We start from the raw sequence: 22,611 nt of genomic DNA on the forward strand, positions 1-22,611 counted from the left end.
ACTTAGCATACTCTTTCGCGTCCTGCAAGGCCAAGTCATAATAGGTCTTCTGCGGCTCACCTGTTAAATATGGCACCAGTACCTCCGCCCCCTGCTCTCAAGGCAATTTCTCCCGCTCTGCCACCCTCTCAAAGTCCGTCAGGAACGCCTCAACGTAATCACCCGGGGTCATCTTTTGTAATACTCTTCTTACTGTTTTCCTGACGTGGGAGCCATCACCTGGATCTGAGGATGTGGAGGTCGTCCTGTCACGGATCTGCTCTTCCAAGATCTCCATTTGTCTTTGCAGCTGTTGGAACTGCTGCATCAGAAGTTTATTTGTTTCCTGCTGCTGCTCCTGTTGCTGCTTCCTGCTCTGCTGCATGATCTGCTGCATGCTCTGCTGGCTCTGCAGGTACTGCTGCTGGAACTGCGCCTGCTGAGCCTGCTGTTGCTGAAGTTGCTGCTGCGCTTGTTGCGCCTGCTGTGCCTGCAACAGATGTTTAAGCAGGTCCTCCATTTTGTCCGACGACACTTATTAGCTTATGGCCGACTTCACCCAGAACATGTACATCTTCTTGTAGCAGTCACACTGCCGCTTGGGATCTGTGTCCGTGCTTCTAGCACCAATTGTAGGGATTTGTAATCACTGAGCCGCGTTGGAGGTAGGCACGGGTTCAAACAAACTGGTGGTTTATTTAGTGTCCATACACCAGTTAAGAAACAAAAGTAACAGCCTTTTCCTGGCACAAAAAGGAATAACAGAAGAAAGCTCAAAATAACAAGTCCATGCAGCACAGCTTCAGCCGTTTAAACAAGGTGCTTTTCTATGCCTCCTGCAGAGCCTAAGAAGCACCTGCAAGGTCTGCTCACCTTGCCCAACAAACACAGACAGACAGAGACAGGTGCAGCTGTCTTAAATTAGCCTTCCAAGAACTGGACTTGAGGTAAGTGAGCAGCTGTTCCCCCCCCCCCAGCTCTTTCAGCTGCTCGTAAAACCCGGCCATGTAATCCGGGCCCAATAAATTCCTCTCAGCACTATATGTGCTGGAGCCTGCTTCTCCGGGTCCTACATCACCGAAGCTTGGCACTTCGGAGACACATACCTCCCGTTTACAACCTCTCCGGCAGCCACCTTATACCTATTAAATACTGTTTGGTTGTGTCCCTAAGACAGGGTAGTATTTCCCACAGCAGCTGCAGCCTCCTACAGTTCCTTCACTGAATATGTCTTGGAGTTGCACAAATATCTGACTGTTACTCATAACCATGTTCTTACCTCTAGACCCCAATTGTATAAGCGGCACACACACTGGTACCAGGAGACTGGGTCATGGTCAAGAGACATATAGGGAGACCACTGAGCCCAGATACAGTGAGTCATTTTAAGTACTGACCACTGCTATTTCTGTCAGCCTCCAAGGCAAAGACACTTGGATCAACATCAGCCACTGAAAAAGGTCCTGATCCCCAGCAGCAGCAAAGATGATGACCCTGCACCTTTGTACCATGATGATGGCAATTGCATCCTTCTCCCTAACTCTCAATGAGGTACTAAAGGAGGAGAGGACTGGGACAACCAACTGATAAGTATCACCAAGTCCTGCTGCGAGGCAGTTTCTAAAGACTGAACTAAGAACTGCTGGATATGCACCCATAGCCCAATATTCTCTGATACTATGCCATATCTCGCAGTGCCCCTAACCCCATATGAGGCTTTCACCTATAGCTGTTTCCACAAAGAGACTTTTGGTACTGCCCGTTACGACGGAGGAAACCTCTGATGCAAGGACTTATGATTTATATATGATGACTTATACAACCCCTGGCAAAAATTATGGAATCACTGGGCTCGGAGGATGTTCATTCAGTTGTTTAATGTTGTTGAAAAAAAGCAGATCACAGACATGGCACAAAACTAAAGTAATTTCAAATGGCAACTTTAGGGCTTTAAGAAACACTAAAAGAAATCAAGATTAAAAATGTGGTACTCAGTAAGGGTAATTTTTTTCAGACCAATCAGAGGGAAAAAAAATTATGGAATCACTCAATTCTGAGGAAAAAATTATGGAATCATGAAAAACAAACACACAAAAGAACACTCCAATACATCACTAGTATTTTGTTGCATTACCTCTGGCTTTAATAACAGCTTGCAGTCTCTGGGGCATGGACTTAATGAGTGACAAACAGTACTCTTCATCAATCTGGCTCCAACTTTCTCTGAGGTTAGGTTGGAGCCTTGTCATGGACCATTTTCTTCGACTTCCACCAAAGATTTTCAATTGGATTGAGATCCGGACTATTTGCAGGCCATGACATTGATCTTATGTGTCTTCTTTCAAGGAATGTTTTAACAGTTTTTGCTGTATGACAGGATGAATTATCATCTTCAAAAATGATGTCATCATCCCCAAACATCCTTTCAATTTACGGGATAAGAAAACTGTCCAAAATATCAATGTAAACTTGGGCATTTATTAAAGATGTAATGACAGCCATCTCCTCAGTGCCTTTACCTGACATGCAGTCCCATATCATCAATGACTGTGGAAATTTGCATGTTCTCTTCATGCAGTCATCTTTATAAATCTCATTGGAACGGCACCAAACAAAAGTTCCAGCATCATCACCTTGCCCAATGCAGATTCGCGATTCATCACAGAATATGACTTTCATCCAGTCATCCACAGTCCACAATTGATTTTCCTTAGCCCATTGTAACCTTGTTTTTTTCTGTTTAGGTGTTAATGATGGCTTATGTTTAGCTTTTCTGTATGTAAATCCCATTTCCTTTAGGCGGTTTCTTACAGTTCGGTCACAGACATTAACTCCAGTTTCCTCCCATTCGTTCCTCATTTGTTTAGTTGTGCATTTCCTGTTTTGGAGACATATTGCTTTAAGTTTCTGGTCTTGATGCTTTGATGTCTTCCTTTGTCTACCAGTATGTTTGCCTTTAACAACTTTCCCATGCTGTTTGTATTTGGTCCAGATTTTAGACACAGCTGACTGTGAACAACCAACATCTTTTGCAACATGGCGTGATGATTTACCTTCTTTTAAGAGTTTGATAATCCTCTCCTTTGTTTGAGTTGACATCTCTCCCTTGTTGGAGCCATGATTCATGTCAGTCCACTTGGTGCAACAGTTCTCCAAGGTGTTATCACTCCTTTTTAGATGCAGACTAACGAGCAGATCAAATTTGATGCAGGTGTTAGTTTTGGAAATGAAAATTTACAGGGTGATTCCATATTTTTTTCCTCAGAATTGAGTGATTCCATAATTTTTTCCCTCTGCTTGGCCTGAAAAAAAAATACCCTTACTGAGTATTACATTTTTAATCTTGATTTATTTTAGTGTTTTTTAAAGCCCTAAAGTTGCCATTTGAAATGACTATAGTTTTGTGCCATGTCTGTGATCTGCTTTTTTTCAACAACATTAAACAACTGAATGAACATTCTCCGAGCCCGGTGGTTCCATAATTTTTGCCAGGGGTTGTATACGATGACTTATAAACGTTGTCTTGACAGACTCACTGACATCATACCCTGCATACCCTATAAATCCAAGGATTTATAATAAATATGTGGTCATCAGGCCTATAAATGGCTTCTCCCTGGTGCAGAGGGAACCTGCACCTTAGCATGCCTTACACCTGCTACCTTCATACTTCCGCCTAGTGATCTAGATATAAATGCTGTCCCCAAACATTCCATATATACATGAGCTGCAGACAATCCAACCGAATGGTAGACCTTATATAGTGGAAATGGGGATAGGGAATAATTGTATATGCATTTACCCTTTCATTACATAAATGTTGGTATTACTAGTGTATGTAACCGCTAGAACTGGTATATTTGTTATGACGACTCTATGTAAATAGATGCGTAAGACCAGACATATAAACCATTAGTTATCGCATCTGCAAAATATCACAGTGCTCCTCCAGTAAACATATATGACGAGATTCACAAACAAGATATCCGTCAGTGAACGGGATCTGTCCCCTCCAGGCTCACATAGCATGGGGAAGTAGCTGATGGATAAATTGTCTGTAAATAATAAAAAGGGAGGAATTGTTATGGTAAATATTTATACTTTGCTTTATAATTTAGACAATTCATATATCTTTGATAATTTTGTATTTTAATGTTAGCTTTATAAGTGTTCTTCATAAAAGCAGGGTGTTGTCTCTGATATAGAGATGTATTAAAGTCTTCCTTTGTTTCTGAACATATATTAAACTGATATAACCAGCCTCCTTGGGAATGCAGCAGAAGGCATGATTTATGACTTTGTTCTTTTCCAACTTATCCTCCTTTTTAGGTAATGTTATAGCAGAAGATGGAGTCCCTCAAGTTTAAAGGCCCCATCTATGCTATATAAGTCTGACAGTTATTTTAGGTGAAAACAACAGCTATGAATGTTCCTTCTTGTATCAATAGCGTGTCCTCGGGAGAAGATAAAGTATACTCCCTGGCCAGATGTTTCTTCTTGTAGCAATAATGTGTTCTTGCAGAAAGATGAAATGACCTTGCTAACTAGATAAGTCTAATTAAATATTTTAAAGCATACAGAAACTAGCTTTTTTCGCTTGTTCAGCTAAACTGTATAATCGAACCATATATGGCAAATCCGTTTCCTGCCTTTAGGGTGTATATTAGCCCTGTGTTTTGTAATAAAGTTTTTAGAGTATGTTTAGACACAAACATCCTGTCCTGTGTCTTCATTCTCTCCGAGCTCGTAATCCAAAGGATAGAAGACCCAAAATTCAGTGACGACAGCAACATAATGTAAGCTACTCCCACTTTCCTTCTCTTTATGGTTAGTAATAAAAACTTGTGACCAGGAGTCTGAGACTCAGACGAGTCTGGGACACAGACAGATTTGGTTGTGTTTCTCTTGTCTCCGATCGATCGACTCACTGATTTGATCAAAACTGGCAAACGTGTGAAACCCCTTTGAGTTTCTCCTAAAACTTTCTCTACAGGTTTCCACATCAACCTCGTACACACGGTTCTGCTTCGTACACTTCGTACACACGCGGTTCCGCTCCGCACACTTCGTACACATGCGGTTCCGCTCCGTACACACGCTGCTCCGCTCCTACACCTCGTACACACGCGGCTCCGCTCCATACACCTCGTACACACGGCTCCGCTCCATACATCTCGTACACGCGCGGCTCTGCTCCGTACACCTCGTACACACATGGCTCTGCTCCGTACACCTCGTACACACTCGGCTCTGCTCCGTACACCTCGTACACATGCGGCTCTGCTCCGTACACCTCGTACACGCGCGGCTCTGCTCCGTACACCTCGTACACATGGCGGCTCCGCTCCATACACCTCATACACACGCGGCTCTGCTCCGTACACCTCGTACACACACGGCTCCGCTCCGTACACCTCGTACACACACGGCTCTGCTACATCCACACTGTAAACCCCTCCTGACCCCACACATAAACTTCAGCTCATCCAGCACCATGACAACCAGCACAACAGAGTCTTGCATCCACTGAGGCCCCTGATCATGTGACCCCTGACTCCGCCCCTCCTGTGACCTCATCACAGGTCCTGTGCGCACAGAACAGCCATATAAGTGGTGGCGGCTCTGCAGGTGGAGGTATGTGGAGATCCCCCATTACTGGGCGCAGGGGGCATTAACCCCTTCAGCAGGGAGACTCTTTTGGGGTCTCTGTGTGGTGTGAACAGTGACGTAACAGCTGTGGACAATAATGTAGATACTAGTGATGAGCTCGCTACTACCCTATCAATCATCGGGGTGCTTGGGTTTCCGGCCAGCATGTTTTGCGGCTGTTAGGCAGCCAATAAAGGGTTTTTCCTGCCATGTACAATAATGCTGTAGCCATGTTTTCTACTGGCATTACTGTGATTGGCCAGCCGCATCGCGTCATTGGCGCACTATCCTCAGGAAGTAGTTCAGGGAGAGTTGTTTTTGGAGGGAAAGCTTAGATTAATGTCCGCCCCCACCTAAATATTATAAAGTTAAACCCTTTAGTGCTAAACCTATCAAATAAATAATGAATTTAAAAAAATGACCTGGGGTCCTGGTTTTGATAACCAGCCAAGATAAAGCAGATAACTGGGGGCTGATATTATCCGACTAGGAAGATCCATGGATATTGGCTCCTTCCCAGCTAAAAATACGAGCCCACAGCAGCCGCAGAATTGGCGCACCACATTAGATGCGCCAATTCTTGCACTTTGCTTAGCTCTTCCTGATTGCCCTGGTGCGTTGGCAATTGGGGTAATATTTATTGGGATGTATTGGCAGCTGGCATCAATCCCAGTAGTTAGTATTGGAGAGACATCAGACACCCCCATTACTAACCCAGTGAGCTAAAATAAAAAAAACACAGAGAAAACACTTCACCAATTTATTAATAAAAAAAAAAGCCATTTTGGTCCGAAATAGTCCAAGGATTCCAAAGTAGTCCACAAATGGCAACCTGAAAGACATAAAAAGAGAGAATTAAATGAATAAAGACAAGAGACAGTCCCTCATTCACCAATTTATCATCCCCGCAGCTCCAACATAGTCTATGGCGGTCCCACGATGTCCACCGATTCTGCAGTACAACCTATGGATCCTAATTCTGAGTTCGAAGCTTCATAGGTGTCTCCCGGTCAGACTGCGCTCCCCGAGAGCGATGATTTCAGTAACCTTACTGATGTCATCACCGCTGTCACCAGGTCTCGCTGAGTGCAGCCTGATCAGGAGAGACCTATGAAGCTTCATTCTCAGAACAAGGCTCCATAGGAAGAACTACTGAATTTTTGGACGTCATGGGAATGCCATGTACTACGTTGGATCTGCGGGGTTAATAAATTGGTGAATGAGGGACTGTCTCTTGTCTTTATTTAATTCTCTCTTTTTATGTCTTTCAGGTTGTCATTTGTAGACTACGTTTGAATCCTTGGACTACTTTGGTCCAGTATGGATTTTTTTTTAATAAATTGGCGAACGAGGAAACTGGGGAGTTTTTTTTATTTTAAAATAAAATATTTTTTTGTGTGTTTTTTTTTCTTTTAACTTACTGGGTTAGTAATGGGGGTGTCTGATAGATGCCTCTCCATTAGTAATCCCTGGGATTGATGCTAGCTGACACTACACATCTGACATCAACTCCAAAAAAATGACTCTAATTGGGAAGAGCCAGGCAAAGTGCCAGAATTGACGCCTAATGTGATGTGCCAATTCTAGGGCTGCTGCGGGTTGGTATTTTAAAGCTGGGAAGGGGCCAATATCCATGGACCTTCCCAAACTGTGAATGTCAGCACCCAGTTGTCTGGGTTACCTAGCTGTTTTTCAAAATTAGGGGGGACCCCATGTCATTTTTTTTTAAATTACATCTTTATTTAGTTCCCAGTAGCTACCTAGGAGTCAGAGATGCATCCAGGCATCTTCCCTATGCTGTTCCCACTCCATTTGAGCATTGTTTCCATCCATTTCAGCAATTTTCCTGCCCCCCGCAGCCCTCCTGTTTCCTGGAAAAATTATAGCGTTTCCCATTGACTTCGATTATACTCGGTACTCGACTCGAGTCCATCTGCATGTCCAACCTGCTCGATTCGAATAATGAGTACTCGAGCATTTTAGTGCTTTCTCTTTCCTACTGGATACAATTGATAACACTTCAGGGAATTTGCATGAATATGTGGTAAATACTTGCTGGGTATACATCAGCAGATCCATCAGCTGTCAGCACAAGCAGCCTTTCATGGGGACATCATGGAAAGGGAGTTGGCGTGTGAATACGCACCTGTTGTGATGATTCAGGGTCGAATTCCTTTTTCAAGCCTGTGTCATATCCCTTAGTTATACCTTATAAAGTGATTGTCACTTGACAAGAGGATACCAAATGTCAGAACCAATACACATACGTTACATAAAGATAATAAATGACACAAGAAAACAAAAAAGGGAAAGAAACGAACAACCACCGCACGTTCTTTGAGTTACAGGATTATAACCTATTGATACTAGAAATATATTACACAGGAGATATCGCAGCCAATTCCCACAAGAATAATCCTGGAAGCACAGAATTAGATATTATTTCTCAACAGTTTCTATAGGACTTAATACATTCCTGATTCCGGAGAGTAATATAAATATGAAAAAACAGAGGAATAAAGTTCAAAGAAGAAGCTTCATAGGTCGCTCCCGTCAGGTAAAATAAAAAACAATATGCACATGTGTCCCTATTAATTGGTGGGGAAAACTATCACCTTTAATAATCTTCAAACAATTCAGGCATGACGAACACGGAAAAGTGCCCCTTTTTGAATTTGAAAGAAAGTCTTTACAGATACTTTATAGTTTAATAGTATCAGCTCTAATCAAATGGATACATAGTGATGAACCCTATGGATACACAAATTGTGGGGTTGTTGTAAACATTTTATATTTAGGGAGTTTTTGTGTTGCCACCTTATAAGGATCACAATAATTTCCTTCCTTTTCCGCTGATCGATACATTCGACCCAACTATGAAAGACGATACCCAAGGAAACATGTATTGCCCACATAATACAGTGTGCCTTTCTTGGCCTCCACACACAGTATTGTGTTCCCCCAGTACCGCATCACCCCCACACACCGTAAAATGATTGCACCATCCCCCCACGCATAGTATAATGTTCCCACAGTACCACCATCCTCCACACACACTATGATAATACAAGATGCCCCACACAATATGTTATGACCCAAACCACAAGATAATAAATCCTCACTTATCCCCATCCTTAATGCTGTACAGTGTCTCTTTCTTGGTTCCCACACATGGTATAATGTTCCCATGGTACCGCCATCCCTCCACACACAGTACAATGTTCTCACTACCACCATCCCCCACCCACAGTATAATGTTCTCACAGTACTGCCATTCCCCCACACATAGTATAATGTTCTCACAGTACCGCCATCAGCCCCACGCACAGTATAATGTTCCCACACTATTACCACCCCCCCACACACAGTATAATGTTCTCATATTACTGCCATTTCCCCATACACAGTATAATGTTCTCACCACAGTATCGCCATCACCCCACACACTATAATGTTCTCACAGTACAGCCATTCCCCCACACACAATATAATGTTCCCACAGTACCACCACAATCCCCCACACACAGTATAATGTTCTCCCAGTACTGCCATTCCCCCACACACAGTATAATGCTCTCACAGTACCGCCATCATCCCCCCCACACACAATTTAATGTTCCCACAGTACCGCCATCAGCCTCACACACAGTATAATGTTCCCACAGTACCGTCACCCCCCCACACACAGTATAATGTTCCCACAGTACCGCCATCAGCCCCACACACAGTATAATGTTTCCACAGTACCGCCACCCCCCCCACACACAGTATAATGTTCCCACAGTACCTTTATCCTCAATTTTATTTTGAAATATTTTAACATGTGTTTTTTTGTTCTTTTTCCATGGAATACAGTATATGTAAGCCTAAGGGAAAATGCCCCCCTAAAAACCATCATATCCAGAGGAAAAAAACACTTTACATGGAGACATTGCCATCAAATACCTCCTGTCTTTGTGTTCTTACAAACAAGCTTTCATAAATGCCTCAAACTTCTGTGTGTGAATCAGACATGAGATCCAACGTGATTGAAGATTACAATCCGGGGAAGACGGGAAACATTCATGTAGACGGCCAGAGGTAATGTAGTTAGCAACAGACTCTGGCCAAATATGTTTGTACAACCGTAGTAGAAGATGAAGATGTCATCCTGATCATGAAGTAGTTTTTTCTCATGTCACATGTAATGAATATCTCCTGCAGTATTACTAATGCCGATTGCAGTGTCAGTAAATAACACACGAATTAGCGTTATGGAAGATAAGTCTATGAGAAACATAATCAGGTGCAGATTCCGAGGAAGAAACTGCTTGTTGTCTGTGGCCTAAAATATATAGGTTTTATTAGTAGATGTCAATGAAAAAAACAGAATGTTGTAAAATAATAAAAATATCATTGCTGCTTAGGTCCCCTGCCAGTCTCTGTATTTCCTGGTCAGTTCCAACGAACTTGTGATTCCTACATCTCATTAGGTTGCCATAGCAGTGAGTAACTTAGAACGTGTAGATGTTGTATTCTCTAGTCTTGTATGGACTGGAACATAAGTTGAATTGCTGACTAAGACATTTTCTCCATGCTCCCAATCACTGGCTATCTCCTGATATGTTTTCCCTTATTGTTTCCTGTAATTGTATTATTACACATGATTTTTATGATGTTACATCGGCTTATCTTCTTCTCATTCAGGTCTCTACAATATCGGATCTTTGCAGTGGAGATCTTCTATATTAAGAGAATTTTCCTGAATTACCCATCAAAGATGGATATGGACAGAGACAAGATGGAAGAGAGGATATTACACCTCACCCTAGAGATCCTCTTCCGGCTTACTGGAGAGGTGAGAGATTCTGATGACGTCACATTACATCATTCTTATCTATGGGAATAACAGATGGACAGAACTGGAGAGGTGAGGACTCTGGAAATGTATGTAGTGAGATTTTTTAATGTGGCTTTCCATAACTAGGATTACACAGTAGTGAAGAAGACCTCTATTGAGCGCTGTCCGGACCCTGTGTCTGAGGGATGGGGAAGACCCCTGAGCGCAATCACAGGGCCTCCACCTCACCCCCTGATACATGAGCTCATCAATGACCAGAAGATCCTAGAACTCGCCTACAAGATGATTGAGCTGCTGACTGGAGAGGTGACATTGCTGGGAATGCTGGGACATTATACAGTAACGCTATGAAGGGATCGGGGGGATGACGGTATCATTGTATGTCTCAGGTTCCTATAAGATGTCAGGATGTCACCGTCTATTTCTCTATGGAGGAGTGGGAGTATTTAGAAGGACACAAACATCTGTACAAGAACATCATGGTGGAGGTTCCCCAGCCCCTCATATCACCAGGTAGTAGACATGACTTAATATACACGGCCTATAATTATCTGTATGTAAAGAATGAATTCAGTCCCTGTATGTGTTTCCTCCAGATCTATCCAGTAAGAGGACAACACCAGAGAGATGTCCCCGTCTTCTTCCTCCACAGGACTATAAACAAGAAGATCCCAATGTTCCTCAGGATCATCAGGTAGACGTATATGTTTTATCCACCAGTATTATATGTTTTATACTTGTGTAATGAGAATGGTGGAGATGGCAGGATTAGAGCTGATCATAGATGTGACTTCTCATCTGTCTGTGACTTTTACAATATTTGTTTCAGGGTGAAGATCTGACCCTTATTAATACTACAGAGACATATGTGAGGGGTGATGAGCGGTGTAAAGAGGAGAATTCTACAGATAACTGCCCAGGTGAGTAGTAACCACTAAATGCAGAGAAGTCACAGATTCTTCTCAGTCACCGGCTGTGGCTGCTTTATAGGAGGTGTAGTCTGGCCGTATCACAATCGTGAGATCACCGTTTTGGCACTAGACCACAACATTCATCTCCACTCAAAACTGTTCAAATGACTTTGGGAATTGAAAGCCCTTTTCTATAGATCTTACAACCTGGAGGATCCACCTACCCACTTGGATTAGTAGACGCTGACCCTTACCTGCCCAGATCTGTAAACTTCAAAGCCAAATGACAGCGCACGTAGAATATACTGACAAGTTACAAAAATAACTTGAAGAAAAATATTATGATGGGCCTCCTAGAGAAAGCGGAGGGTAATGATGCTGTTGGCTTCCTAGAATCCTGATATCTTATTGGATGAATCTACCTTCTCTCTCTTCTGAACTGCTAATGACGAGCCCAGGGGATGGGGACGTACTCGGCACCCGGGCCTTGATGCCTGATCTTGGTGGATGTCGCGGTAGTCGGCGCCCGGGTTGGTACCCTGGGGTATCTCTTAAAAATGGTAATTTAAGTTTGGGGTTTAAATGTTCGTGATGCCACCTGTGGTATCTGGTGAGGATCACCAGCGCTGCAGCAGTCCTCTGAGGCCGGTGTTTAGGCAGCTTAGATGGTGTAGCACCCCACAGGTGGAGCTGGGCCTCAGGGCAGCGTAGATGTAGGGATGCAGGACAGAGGGGACCCAGCCGGGTCAGAGCAAGAATAGGGACACACACGATAGTCACTTCAGTACCTTTACTGGTGGTGTTTAAGGCACGATCCGGGGCGCTTTAGGGTGAAGGGTGCATATCAGAACTCTCCCTGTTCCTTGCCTTTTCTTGGTAAGTCTCTGACCTGCTTGGAGGTAGGCCTAACTTAGTCTCTGTCTTACACCTGCTGACCTTGTGGTAGGGCCTTCTGTTGGAGATCCCTCTCCCTGCTTGCGGGGCCTCCGTGAATCCTGGCTCTGGTACGTATCAGCTTCTGGTGAACCTGGGACCTGTAGTTCACCAGGGATTCCGGTTGTTTCCTACTGGGTCATAGAGATCCCTGTAAGCTCGGACCCGGTGTCCGGTATATGCTTTCGGGGTGAGCTGGTTAAGCTCCTCTGCCCCCTATGTTACTCACTCCACTCGCCTTCGGCCACACTCGGGCCCTCACTAGGCTACACACAGCAGCAGGCACACTGCTTCTTCACCGCTCTTATGGCATCGGTATGCCCTAAGCTCACTAACCTGAGCTGTTCTCTAAGCTTTTGCACTAGAGGAACTTGCACTGAGAACTCTGTCCCTCTCTGACTCTGAGCAGGAACTCTGTTCTCTAGACTGAGCTCGACTCTGTATTCAGACCTGTACTTGCTGAACTCTCCAGAGGAACTGCCTGCCTAACTCCACCCTCCGTATATATATCCCTATCCGGGCTCCCTCTGGTGGTCTGAGGTGGTAGGGTGGAGGTGTATGTATGCTGTGAGGGTCTCTTGTGGAGAAATCCGTACCATGCACCCCTCTGGGATCTGTGGCCCCATTGCGCATTAGGGCGCCACGCTAAATGTTCTTAAAGTGGGGCAAAAGTATTTAGTCAGCCACCAATTATGCAAATTCTCCCACTTAAAAAGATGAGAGAGGCCTGTAATTGACATCATAGGTCGACCTCAACTATGAGAGACAAAATGAGAATACAAATCCTGAAAATCACATTGTCTGATTTGGAAAGAATTTTTTTTCATATTTTGGTGGAAAATAAGTATTTGGTCAATTACAAAAGTTCATCTCAATACTTTGTTATATATCCTTTGTTGGCAATGACAGAGGTCAAACTTTTTCTGTAAGTCTTTACAAGGTTGGCACACATTGTTGCTGGTATGTTGGCCCATTCCTCCATGCAGATCTCCTCTAGAGCAGTGATGTTTTGGGGCTGTCGCTGGGCAACACGGACTTTCAACTCCCTCCAAAGGTTTTCAATGGGGTTTAGATCTGGAGACTGGCTAGGCCACTCCAGGACCTTGAAATGCTTCTTACGAAGCTACTCCTTCGTTGCCCTGGCGGTGTGCTTGGGATCATTGTCATGCTGAAAGACCCAGCGACGTTTCATCTTCAATGCCCTTGCTGATGGAAGGAGGTTTGCACTCAAAATCTCACGATACATGGCCCCATTCATTCTTTGATGTACACTGATCACTGGGCCTGGTCCTTTGGCAGAGAAACAGCCCCAAAGCATGATGTTTCCACCCACATGCTTCATAGTAGGTATGGTGTTCTTTGGATGCAACTCAGCATTCTTTCTCCTCCAAACACGACAAGTTGTGTTTCTACCAAAGAGTTCTACTTTGGTTTCATCTGACCATAAGACATTCTCCCAATACTCTTCTGGATCATCCAAATGCTCTCTAGCAAACGTCAGACGGGCCTGGACATGTAATGGCTTAAGCAGGGAGACACGTCTAGCACTGCAGGATCTGAGTCCCTGGTGGCATAGTGTGTTACTGATGGTAGCCTGTGTAACGTTGGCCCCAGCTCTCTGCAGGTCATTCACTAGGTCCCCCCGTGTGGTTCTGGGATTTTTGCTCACCGTTCTTGAGATCTTTTTGACCCCACGGGGTGAGATCTTGTGTGGAGCCCCAGATCGAGAGAGATTATCAGTGGTCTTGTATGTCTTCCATTTTCTAAATATTGCTCCCACAGTTGATTTCTTCACACCAAGCTGCTTGCCTATTGCAGATTCAGTCTTCCCAGCCTGGTGCAGGGCTACAATATTGTTTCTGGTGTCCTTCGACAGCTTTTTGGTCTTCACCATAGTGGAGTTTGGAGTGTGACTGTTTGAGGTTGCAGACATGTGTCTTTTATACTGATAACAAGTTCAAACAGGTGCCAATACTACAGGTAATTAGTGGAGGACAGAGGAGGCTCTTAAGGAAGAAGTTACCGGTCTGTGAGAGCCAGAAATCTTGCTTGTTTGTAATTGACCAAATACTTATTTTCCACCCAAATTTGAAATAAATTTCTTTCCAAATCAGACAATGTGATTTTCAGGATTTGTTTTCTCATTTTGTCTCTCATAGTTGAGGTCTATCTATGATGTCAATTACAGGCCTCTCTCATATTTTTAAGTGGGAGAACTTGCACAATTGGTGGCAGACTAAATACTTTTTTTCCCCACTGTATATGGTCCCTACAAGACCAGGTCCAGTCTTTCTGGCCAAACTTCACTTTTTCGATCGACAGCATTAAATGTGCAGTGAGAGCCGAGTGTGAATTTCTGTATGATAACAGAGTTTCCCTTTATCTAAACTTTTCAATTTCTTTTAAAACCAACTAACTTCATACAGGATAGCGATAAACTACAAAAAACATTACACCTGTGCCATGATATATCTCTAAGCTGTGCGTGGCTGATGGCTGTAATATACATTTATTCACGCCTGCAGGAGATGTGTTGGCATGGCTCGAGCCCTGGTTTCATGGATTCACTCCACGTCATAAATTCCATTATGTTTTCAATCCTCAGGAATTCAGATTACTGCACAATCTCTCCTGAAATAGGGGCACTAATACTTTCTCTACTCTTCTGGTCAGGACTCATAGTAGTTTCAATGGTCCACCATAAATGAGTGCAACTCTGGTTTAGTAATGGAGTTCTCCCCTCATACATATGTTGTTGTTTGGGATGTAACATATTTTTTTTATTCTATATCTTCCCAATGCCAGAGATCTAAATTTAAGACACCTCAGCTCTGCACTATTATAAAAAGTTCTCTTTGAATGCTTAATATTTCTTCTTGAAACTCATCTGACAGAAAATATTGGTCCTTACGATAGTTTCGATTTCCAAGAGCCACCGAGCCCCATACTCTAATTACCCCAGAGAGGTTTCACCACTAATTACTCATTTTTTACTGATGAAGACTGTTGAGTTTGATAATTTCAGTAGATGTGTTATTGTCTATACTCACAGTAGGGTGTGATGCTTTCCAGTTGGCTGAAGCAGGGAGCAGATTACTCCAGCTGGATACACCCATTCTGCCGGACTGGACAATACTACTGGTCCCAGCAACCCTTATCTTAGTGGCTGGACAGAGCATGTGATGCCCAACGCTTTTGGTTTTGACGTCTCCTCCATCACCAGAGCCTCCGATAGAATAAATAATGCGGCTTCTGGTGAGAGAAGCAGACGTCTCAGGAGCAGATCCCAGATGAGATGGGACACTCCATTTGCAGAAGCCCTAATATGACAAAATTGCTAAAAACTAGAGCAGTAGAAATCCCCATAGTGACTCCATTTTGGAAATTATAACCCTCAGTGAATTAATCTATAGGAGTAGTGACTATTTTGATTCCACTGGCACTTTCCTGAAATTAGCACGTACTGGATGTTTGAGAGTGAAAATTACACATTTGCCGTTTTATTACCCAACACATAGTGCCAAGATTGTGCTCCAGGAGACACACCCCGTAAATTCAGTGGGATCTTCTCACCATAGTAATTCCAAATACATGGATGCTAAATGTGGTTTGGGCACGCTACAAGGCTCAGAAGCGAGGGGAGATATGACTTTGGGAGAGTGGATATTGCTGGATTGGTTTATGGAAGCCATGTTGATTCTCAAGAGCCTTGGAGCCACTAATAATGAGGAAAACTCTGTTTTCCATTGACAGATGATGGATCTTAATGGGGACTTGTTTTTTGCAAGATGAGTAGAAGTTTTCATTGATATTATTTTCACCTACATAACATTGTTTGGTGTTTCTATTCCATTTTTGGGAGGCAGAATAAACAAAGAGTTGAACACCACACTCTACTGGTTCATCCTATGAGGTTTTCTATTAGACTGTTAACTGTCATTGTCTTGGTGAATAATTCAATAGCTTACATAACTGGCCGTTTCTGCAGACATTTTAAGTACAAATGTACAAAAATATATAAATTTAAAGATATTTTATTTAAAAATAATAACTGGTTTTATTCTTGGCAGATGACTGTACCAGGAGATCAGAGGGACAGCTGACATCTTCAATTTTTAAATCAGATGATCTTGAGATTCCACAGGATATAATTGAAGTGAAGGCCATTACTCCAGATATACCATCATCCCTTCACAGCACAGATCTGTCATCTGATCCTTTGAAACAGGTCCTGTCTTCTGATTCATTACCGGCTACTAAGGAAGATCAAAATCACAAAATGAGCATTAAAAAACGAACTGCTCCTAAAGCAAAGAAGCCAGTTGCACATAGTTTTCCCCTCAAAAAGTATTTTCTTAAACATCAAAAAATTCAAACAGCAGAGAATAGATTTTCTTGTTTCAAGTGCGAGAAATGTTTTAACCAGAAATCATACCTTGTTAGTCACCAGAGAACTCACACTGAGAAGAAGCCCTTTTCATGTTCAGAATGTGGGAAATGTTTTACAGAAAAATCAAAGTTTATCAGACACCATAGAACCCACACAGGGGAGAAACAGTTTTCCTGTTCAGAATGTGGGAAATGCTTTAACCGTAAATCGGTTCTTGTTGAGCACCAGAGAACTCACACAGGGGAGAAACCGTTTCCATGTTCAGAATGTGGAAAATGTTTTAACCAGAAATCGCATTTGGTTAAGCACCAGCGAACTCACACAGGGGAGAAGCCTTTTTTATGTTCAGAATGTGGAAAATGTTTTACAGAGAAATCAAATTTTATCAGACATCAGAGAACTCACACAGGGGAGAGACCGTTTTCTTGTTCAGAATGTGGGAAATGTTTTAGCCATAGATCAGATTTTGTTGAGCACCAGAGAATCCACACAGGTGAGAGGCCTTTTTCATGTTCAGAATGTGGGAAATGTTTTATCCATAAATCAGACTTTCTTAAGCATCAGAGGACTCACACAGGAGAGAAGCCTTTTTCATGTTCAGAATGTGGGAAATGTTTTGCAGTGAAATCAAGTCTTATCAAACATCAGAGAACTCACACAGGGGCGAAGCCTTTTTCCTGTTCACAATGTGAAAAATGTTTTGCAGAGAAATCAAGTTTTATCAGACATCAGAGAACCCACACAGGGGAGAGACCATTTTCCTGTTCAGAATGTGGAAACTGTTTTAGCTATAGATCAGATTTTGTTGAGCACCAGAGAATCCACACAGGTGAGAGGCTTTTTTCATGTTCAGAATGTGGGAAATATTTTAGCCATAAATCAGATTTTCTTAAACATCAGAGGACTCACACAGGAGAGAAGCCTTTTTCATGTTCAGAATGTGGGAAATGTTTTTCAGTGAAATCAAGTCTAAACAAACATCAGAGAACCCACACAGGGGACAAGCCCTTTTCATGTTCTTAATGTGGGAAATGTTTTACACAGAAATCAACTCTTAATAAACATCAGAGAACTCACAGAGGGGAAAAGCCTTTTTCATGTTCAGAATGTTGAAAATGTTTTAATAAAAACATTCATACTCACTCCTACTTCCATGCCAATGCCATTTCAGCAGTGTGTTGAGTTCACGGTGCTCATATGAGGTTGTACATCACACGAGCCCTGTGCCCAATCGGCCCCGGCTTTGATGTCCCTGTCTTCGGGAGTGTTGAACATCATCAGGAAGCCAGGGCTGCGGCTGCTCTTTGACTTCCTCTTACTGTTTGAGTTGTCTAAAGGTGGGGACAGTGAGACCAGCAGGGCTCACTTGACATAACAACCTCACATAAGGCCTGGGAACGCAAGTACCGACACAGCTGGAACTACGCTGGCATGGGAGGTTTGTATAATTGTTATTATTTTAACAGGATCAAACATGAGGAATGAGAAGGGATTGTCCTAGTACTGGACAACCCCCTTTAAAAGTCAAAAATCCCACACAGAGAGAAGCCATTATCACACCTAGAGTGTGAAAAATAAATTACCGGAAAATCGTTTTTTGTTCACCATGAAAAATAACTCAGATGAAAAGAAACTATGTATGTTATTGACAAATTGTACAAAAACATAACAGACAGTTGTATAATTAAATGAGAAAGGAAAACTACTTGAGAACTTACTGTATGATTTGGACTATAAGACAATTTTAGCAAGAAAAGATCTTGCTAATAAGTGAGTGCATCTTATAGACTGGAGGCAGCTTCCTGTGACAGAGGAGAACAATGAGACAGTGTCCTTCCTGAACACTGAGAGAACTGCTCTCTCCTCCAGCCCGACACTTATGTAACTAATTGGTGAAGAGCAGGAGAGAAAGGTACCAGGACCTGCGCAGAGGTTGCACGTCCTGAGTTAACAGATGAAGGACCTACCACCTGACTAGCTCAAGGACGTTTCAGATCATGTAATTAATCACACGACCTGGATGGAACTGCAAAATGGGGTAATGCATATGTAGTAGAGCTGTGTGTATGTAACTGTGCATATGTAGCCGAGCTGTGTGTGTATTTAAATATGTTTCATGAAGAAAAATCTCATCCATTAAAATGTAGATACTATATTTATACCTCATTAAAAAGGAACTACTACTCATTTTCCCAATCAGGCAAATTTTACACATTGTCACTTTAGAAATGAAAAAAAAAATGTATATAATTCCTAGGCCATATAAATTAAATCAGGGGTTAAAGGCAGGTAGGGGGAGGGGAATGGAGCCTCAATTCTTTCCCTGTTAGTTATCCCTCATTATTTACTCTTCCTTACCACAGAGGTTGGCACCCTAAATCAAGCGCACAAGTTGTGGTACCCCTGCTTACAGTCGTTTCACCCTGATTATCCCTATATGATCCTAGGTACTACGACCCCTCACAGGAGGAAAAAATTAAACCAAACATAGTTTTGTCAAATCATCATGAGTAGAGATGAGTGAACATTTCAATGTTCGGTTTATGATCGTAGAATTTGCAATAGACGCCGATTTAAATAGTTGAACATTCATCAAACATTTCCAAACCCCATTGGATTCAATGGGAGGTAATACCAAACGAATACACAACACCTTCAAACGGGCCCAAAAGCTACCAAAACCGATCAAATTAGGGGCAGACATCACTAAAGTGGCATCAATTTCGCTAGAGTAGATATAGTATAATTGGGACCGACACCTCTTCCACTACAGCCAACCCAGCAGATGGAGACCCAACCAGGAGTGTTCACATTTCCAAAAATTAGTGTTAACATCTGCAGCAACGAGGTAAGTAAGAGAACAGCACCACACAAGGATGTGCACACCTACCATGTAATTATCAAACATAAGTAAATGTATATTTTATTATATAGCGCAAAGAGTAACACACAAAGTAAAAACATCTAAAACTAGTTATACAAAGCATCCCTGCGGCAGGGATATATAAGACCTAGAATGATGGCAGCTAAATATAGAAATAAAGGACAAATAGATGTAAATAATTTTACCTCACAGCATATGACAATCTAAGGGACATATAAAATCTATGATGTCATTGTTGACATTAATATGTCATAAAAGTCCATGAGCAGAATAATATATGATACGAGATCTATGACATTGTGATTAACATCTGATCAGTAGGCAAAGCTACATGATACATACCATTGGGCTTTCCCTCTTATCCCTCCTGCCTTTATTCCCGAGCGCGCCCTCGGAGTGCGCCCTCCCTCTTCATGCTTATTAATTATTAATATCTGCAGCAATAGCAGGCCCAGAAGCCATGCTAAAGATCTCACAGATTGCAATTACGTGAGATCAATGCAGCATACTAAAATCTAGAACATCACCTAGTCTCTACATTCTGCGATTGGGGTGCAAAAGTCCTTGGAGATCCATGACTTGTTCATCTTGATGAAAGTTCGGTTGTCTACACTTTCAGGGGACAGCCGGTTGCTCTTATCCGTCAGGACACCACCAGCAGTGCTAAAGACACGTTCTGAGAGAATGCTGGCTGCCGGACATGATAAAACCTCCAAGTGGTGATTGGTGAGCTCAGGCCACTCATCCATTTTTGAAGATGTAAAAGGGTCCAAACCCTCCCTGATGGTATTGATATGGAGCTCTATATACTCTTGCATGCAACATCCTCTGCAGTTGTTCACCACGTGTTAGACTTGTACTCTGTTGTGCTGGTGCACGAGCTGATGTAAAAAATGTGTCAAAGGACTCACAGAAATTGCTTCTGCCACTTACACTGGGCTGCTGCTAATGCTTTGGCATTGATGAATTGACGTGCATCACTGCTGTCTTGGGGAAAACCTCTCTTAAGGTTGTGTAAAAGCTTGTTTCGATACTCCAGCATTCGCTGGTCCCTTTCCAGGGTGGCAAAATTTACTCTCATACTGTGGATCTGGCAGAGTGGCAACCCAATAGTCAGCACTATTTTGAATCCAAACTATACGAGGATCATGTTGCAGATAGTGCAGCAAGAAGGCACTCATATGTCGGGCGCTTCCATGAGGTCCAAGCCAATGCTGTGTTGGTGGCTGGGTAACACTGATGCTTGTTTCCTCCGTCCCCTCCTGGCAACCACAAACAACAGAGAAGGGATGATTATCCTTTTAATTTCCTGACTGTTGCTAACCCATCACCTCTTCCTCCTCCATTTGTTCCTCGGCTCTTGCACCTTCACAAACAGTTTGTTGGGTATCACCAGCCCCCCTCAATTGCAGTAATCCAACCTCCCTCAGCACACGCCTGTGTAACAACAGTCTGGACCTTTGAGACATTCTTATCCCTTCCTCATCCTCCTCTTCATCTGGGACCACCACCTCCCAGGCTATTCAAAGTCTGCTCCATCATGTAGATGACTGGAATATTGATGCTGATAATGGCATCGTCAGAGCTAACCATCTTAGTAGCTATTTCGAAACTGTGCAGAAGGGTGCAGAGATCCTTAATCTGTGCCCACTCCGTAAACGTCATATGCCCCAGTTCGTACTGCCAGGTCATACTGCGTCAGGGCTCGTTGCTTCTGCCACAGTCGCTGCAACATGTGTAGAGTGGAATTCCACCGTGTCGGCATATCGCATATCAACCTGTTAACTGGCATGGACAAAGACCTCTGTATCGATGCAAGTCAATGACCTGAGAGGTGCGAATAGCAGAAGTGAGCGCACAGCTTCCGTGCTTTCTGCAGCAGCTCATCCAGGCCGATATACTGCCTGAGAAATTTGTGTGCCACCAGGTTGAGGATGTAAGGCACATATGTGAGCATGCCTCGGCGTATGGCCGCCACCAGGTTTGCACCATTATCGCACACGGCCTTCAGCAGAGACAGCCATTGCTCAAACTCAGCCTGGAAAGCAGTCCACAACTCTTCAGCTGTGTGACTGCGATCTCTAAGGCATAATAATTTTAACACTGCCTAATTGCGATGAGCCCTGGCTGAACACTACGGAGTTGGTGGTAATTCGCTCAGCACAGTTGAAACGCGTATCTCATTAAGGCAGAGGTTGAGTGCGCAGGTGGAGGCCCTAGAGGAGGCAGAAGCAGTGGAGGAAGTGTGAAATACACAGGTTTGTCATGCAAGCCTTGGGGATTCCAAGTAGCCCCTTCCCTGCTTGCCCCCACAGCCACCAGAGACACCCAGTGCCCAGTCAGCAATATGTAACGTCCCTGGCCATGCTTACTCATCCAGGTGTCTGTGGTGAAATGCACCCTGTCAGACATAGATTTAGTCAAGGAACGGGTGATGTTGTCTGCGACATGCTGGTGTAGCTCAGGCACAGCTTTCTTAGAAAAGTAATGGCGACTGCGCAACTTGTTCTTTGGGACTGCAACAGCCATGAGCTTTCGGAAACCATCTGTATCTACGAGGCGGAAAGGTAGCATTTCCGTGGCCAACAGATTGGAGATGGTGGAGTTCAACTTCTTAGCTTTGTCATGTGTAGGAGGAAACCATCTTTTGGGTGACCACAACTGCGGGACCAAAAGCTGGCTGCAGTGCTGAGTGAGGGCGGAATACGGTGAACCGGACAAACTACTGGACCGTGAGTGAGGTGCAGGTGGAGATGTTATGGTGGATTGAGAAAGTTGTGGTGTGCTCGTTCTCTGAGATCAGTTAAAAACAGCAGGCTTCCGTTACAGCTGCCGGGTTCTCACTCAGCCTGAATGGAGGGGGTAAAGAACCGGAAGTTCTGCGGTCAGAGACCTGCGTGACAATCCTTGGCACGGTAACAAAGGACAAGGAAGAAGGCAGCAAATGCGGTTGATGGGGTTGCTGACAGTTGTTGAGATCCGCTGGTTTGCATTTTATCACAGTGAGATTGCCAGAGTAATGCAT

General features: G+C 43.4%; 1 protein-coding gene across 2 annotated transcripts; it reads left to right on the forward strand.

The window, feature by feature from the left end:
- Positions 1–5,520: 5,520 nt before the first annotated feature.
- LOC141270861 (uncharacterized) lies at positions 5,521–18,543 on the forward strand. Of its 2 annotated transcripts, XM_073680957.1 has the most exons (8): positions 5,552–5,613; positions 9,484–9,708; positions 10,315–10,465; positions 10,595–10,774; positions 10,858–10,981; positions 11,065–11,162; positions 11,298–11,388; positions 16,383–18,543. In XM_073680957.1, the coding sequence occupies exons 2-8, from the start codon at positions 9,611–9,613 to the stop codon at positions 17,723–17,725; spliced, it is 2,085 nt and encodes a 694-aa protein (XP_073537058.1). In that variant the 5' UTR covers positions 5,552–5,613; positions 9,484–9,610; the 3' UTR covers positions 17,726–18,543. The 2 variants fall into 2 exon arrangements, with proteins under 2 accessions (XP_073537059.1, XP_073537058.1); XM_073680958.1 differs by lacking the exon at positions 9,484–9,708 and having other exon boundaries at positions 5,521–5,613; positions 16,383–18,540.
- The last annotated feature ends 4,068 nt before the right edge of the window (positions 18,544–22,611 follow it).

This window comes from Phyllobates terribilis, unplaced genomic scaffold, assembly GCF_046119375.1.
Source record: "Phyllobates terribilis strain yellow unplaced genomic scaffold, ASM4611937v1 Scaffold_5__5_contigs__length_657084704, whole genome shotgun sequence".
Classification (NCBI taxonomy): Eukaryota; Metazoa; Chordata; class Amphibia; order Anura; family Dendrobatidae; genus Phyllobates; species Phyllobates terribilis.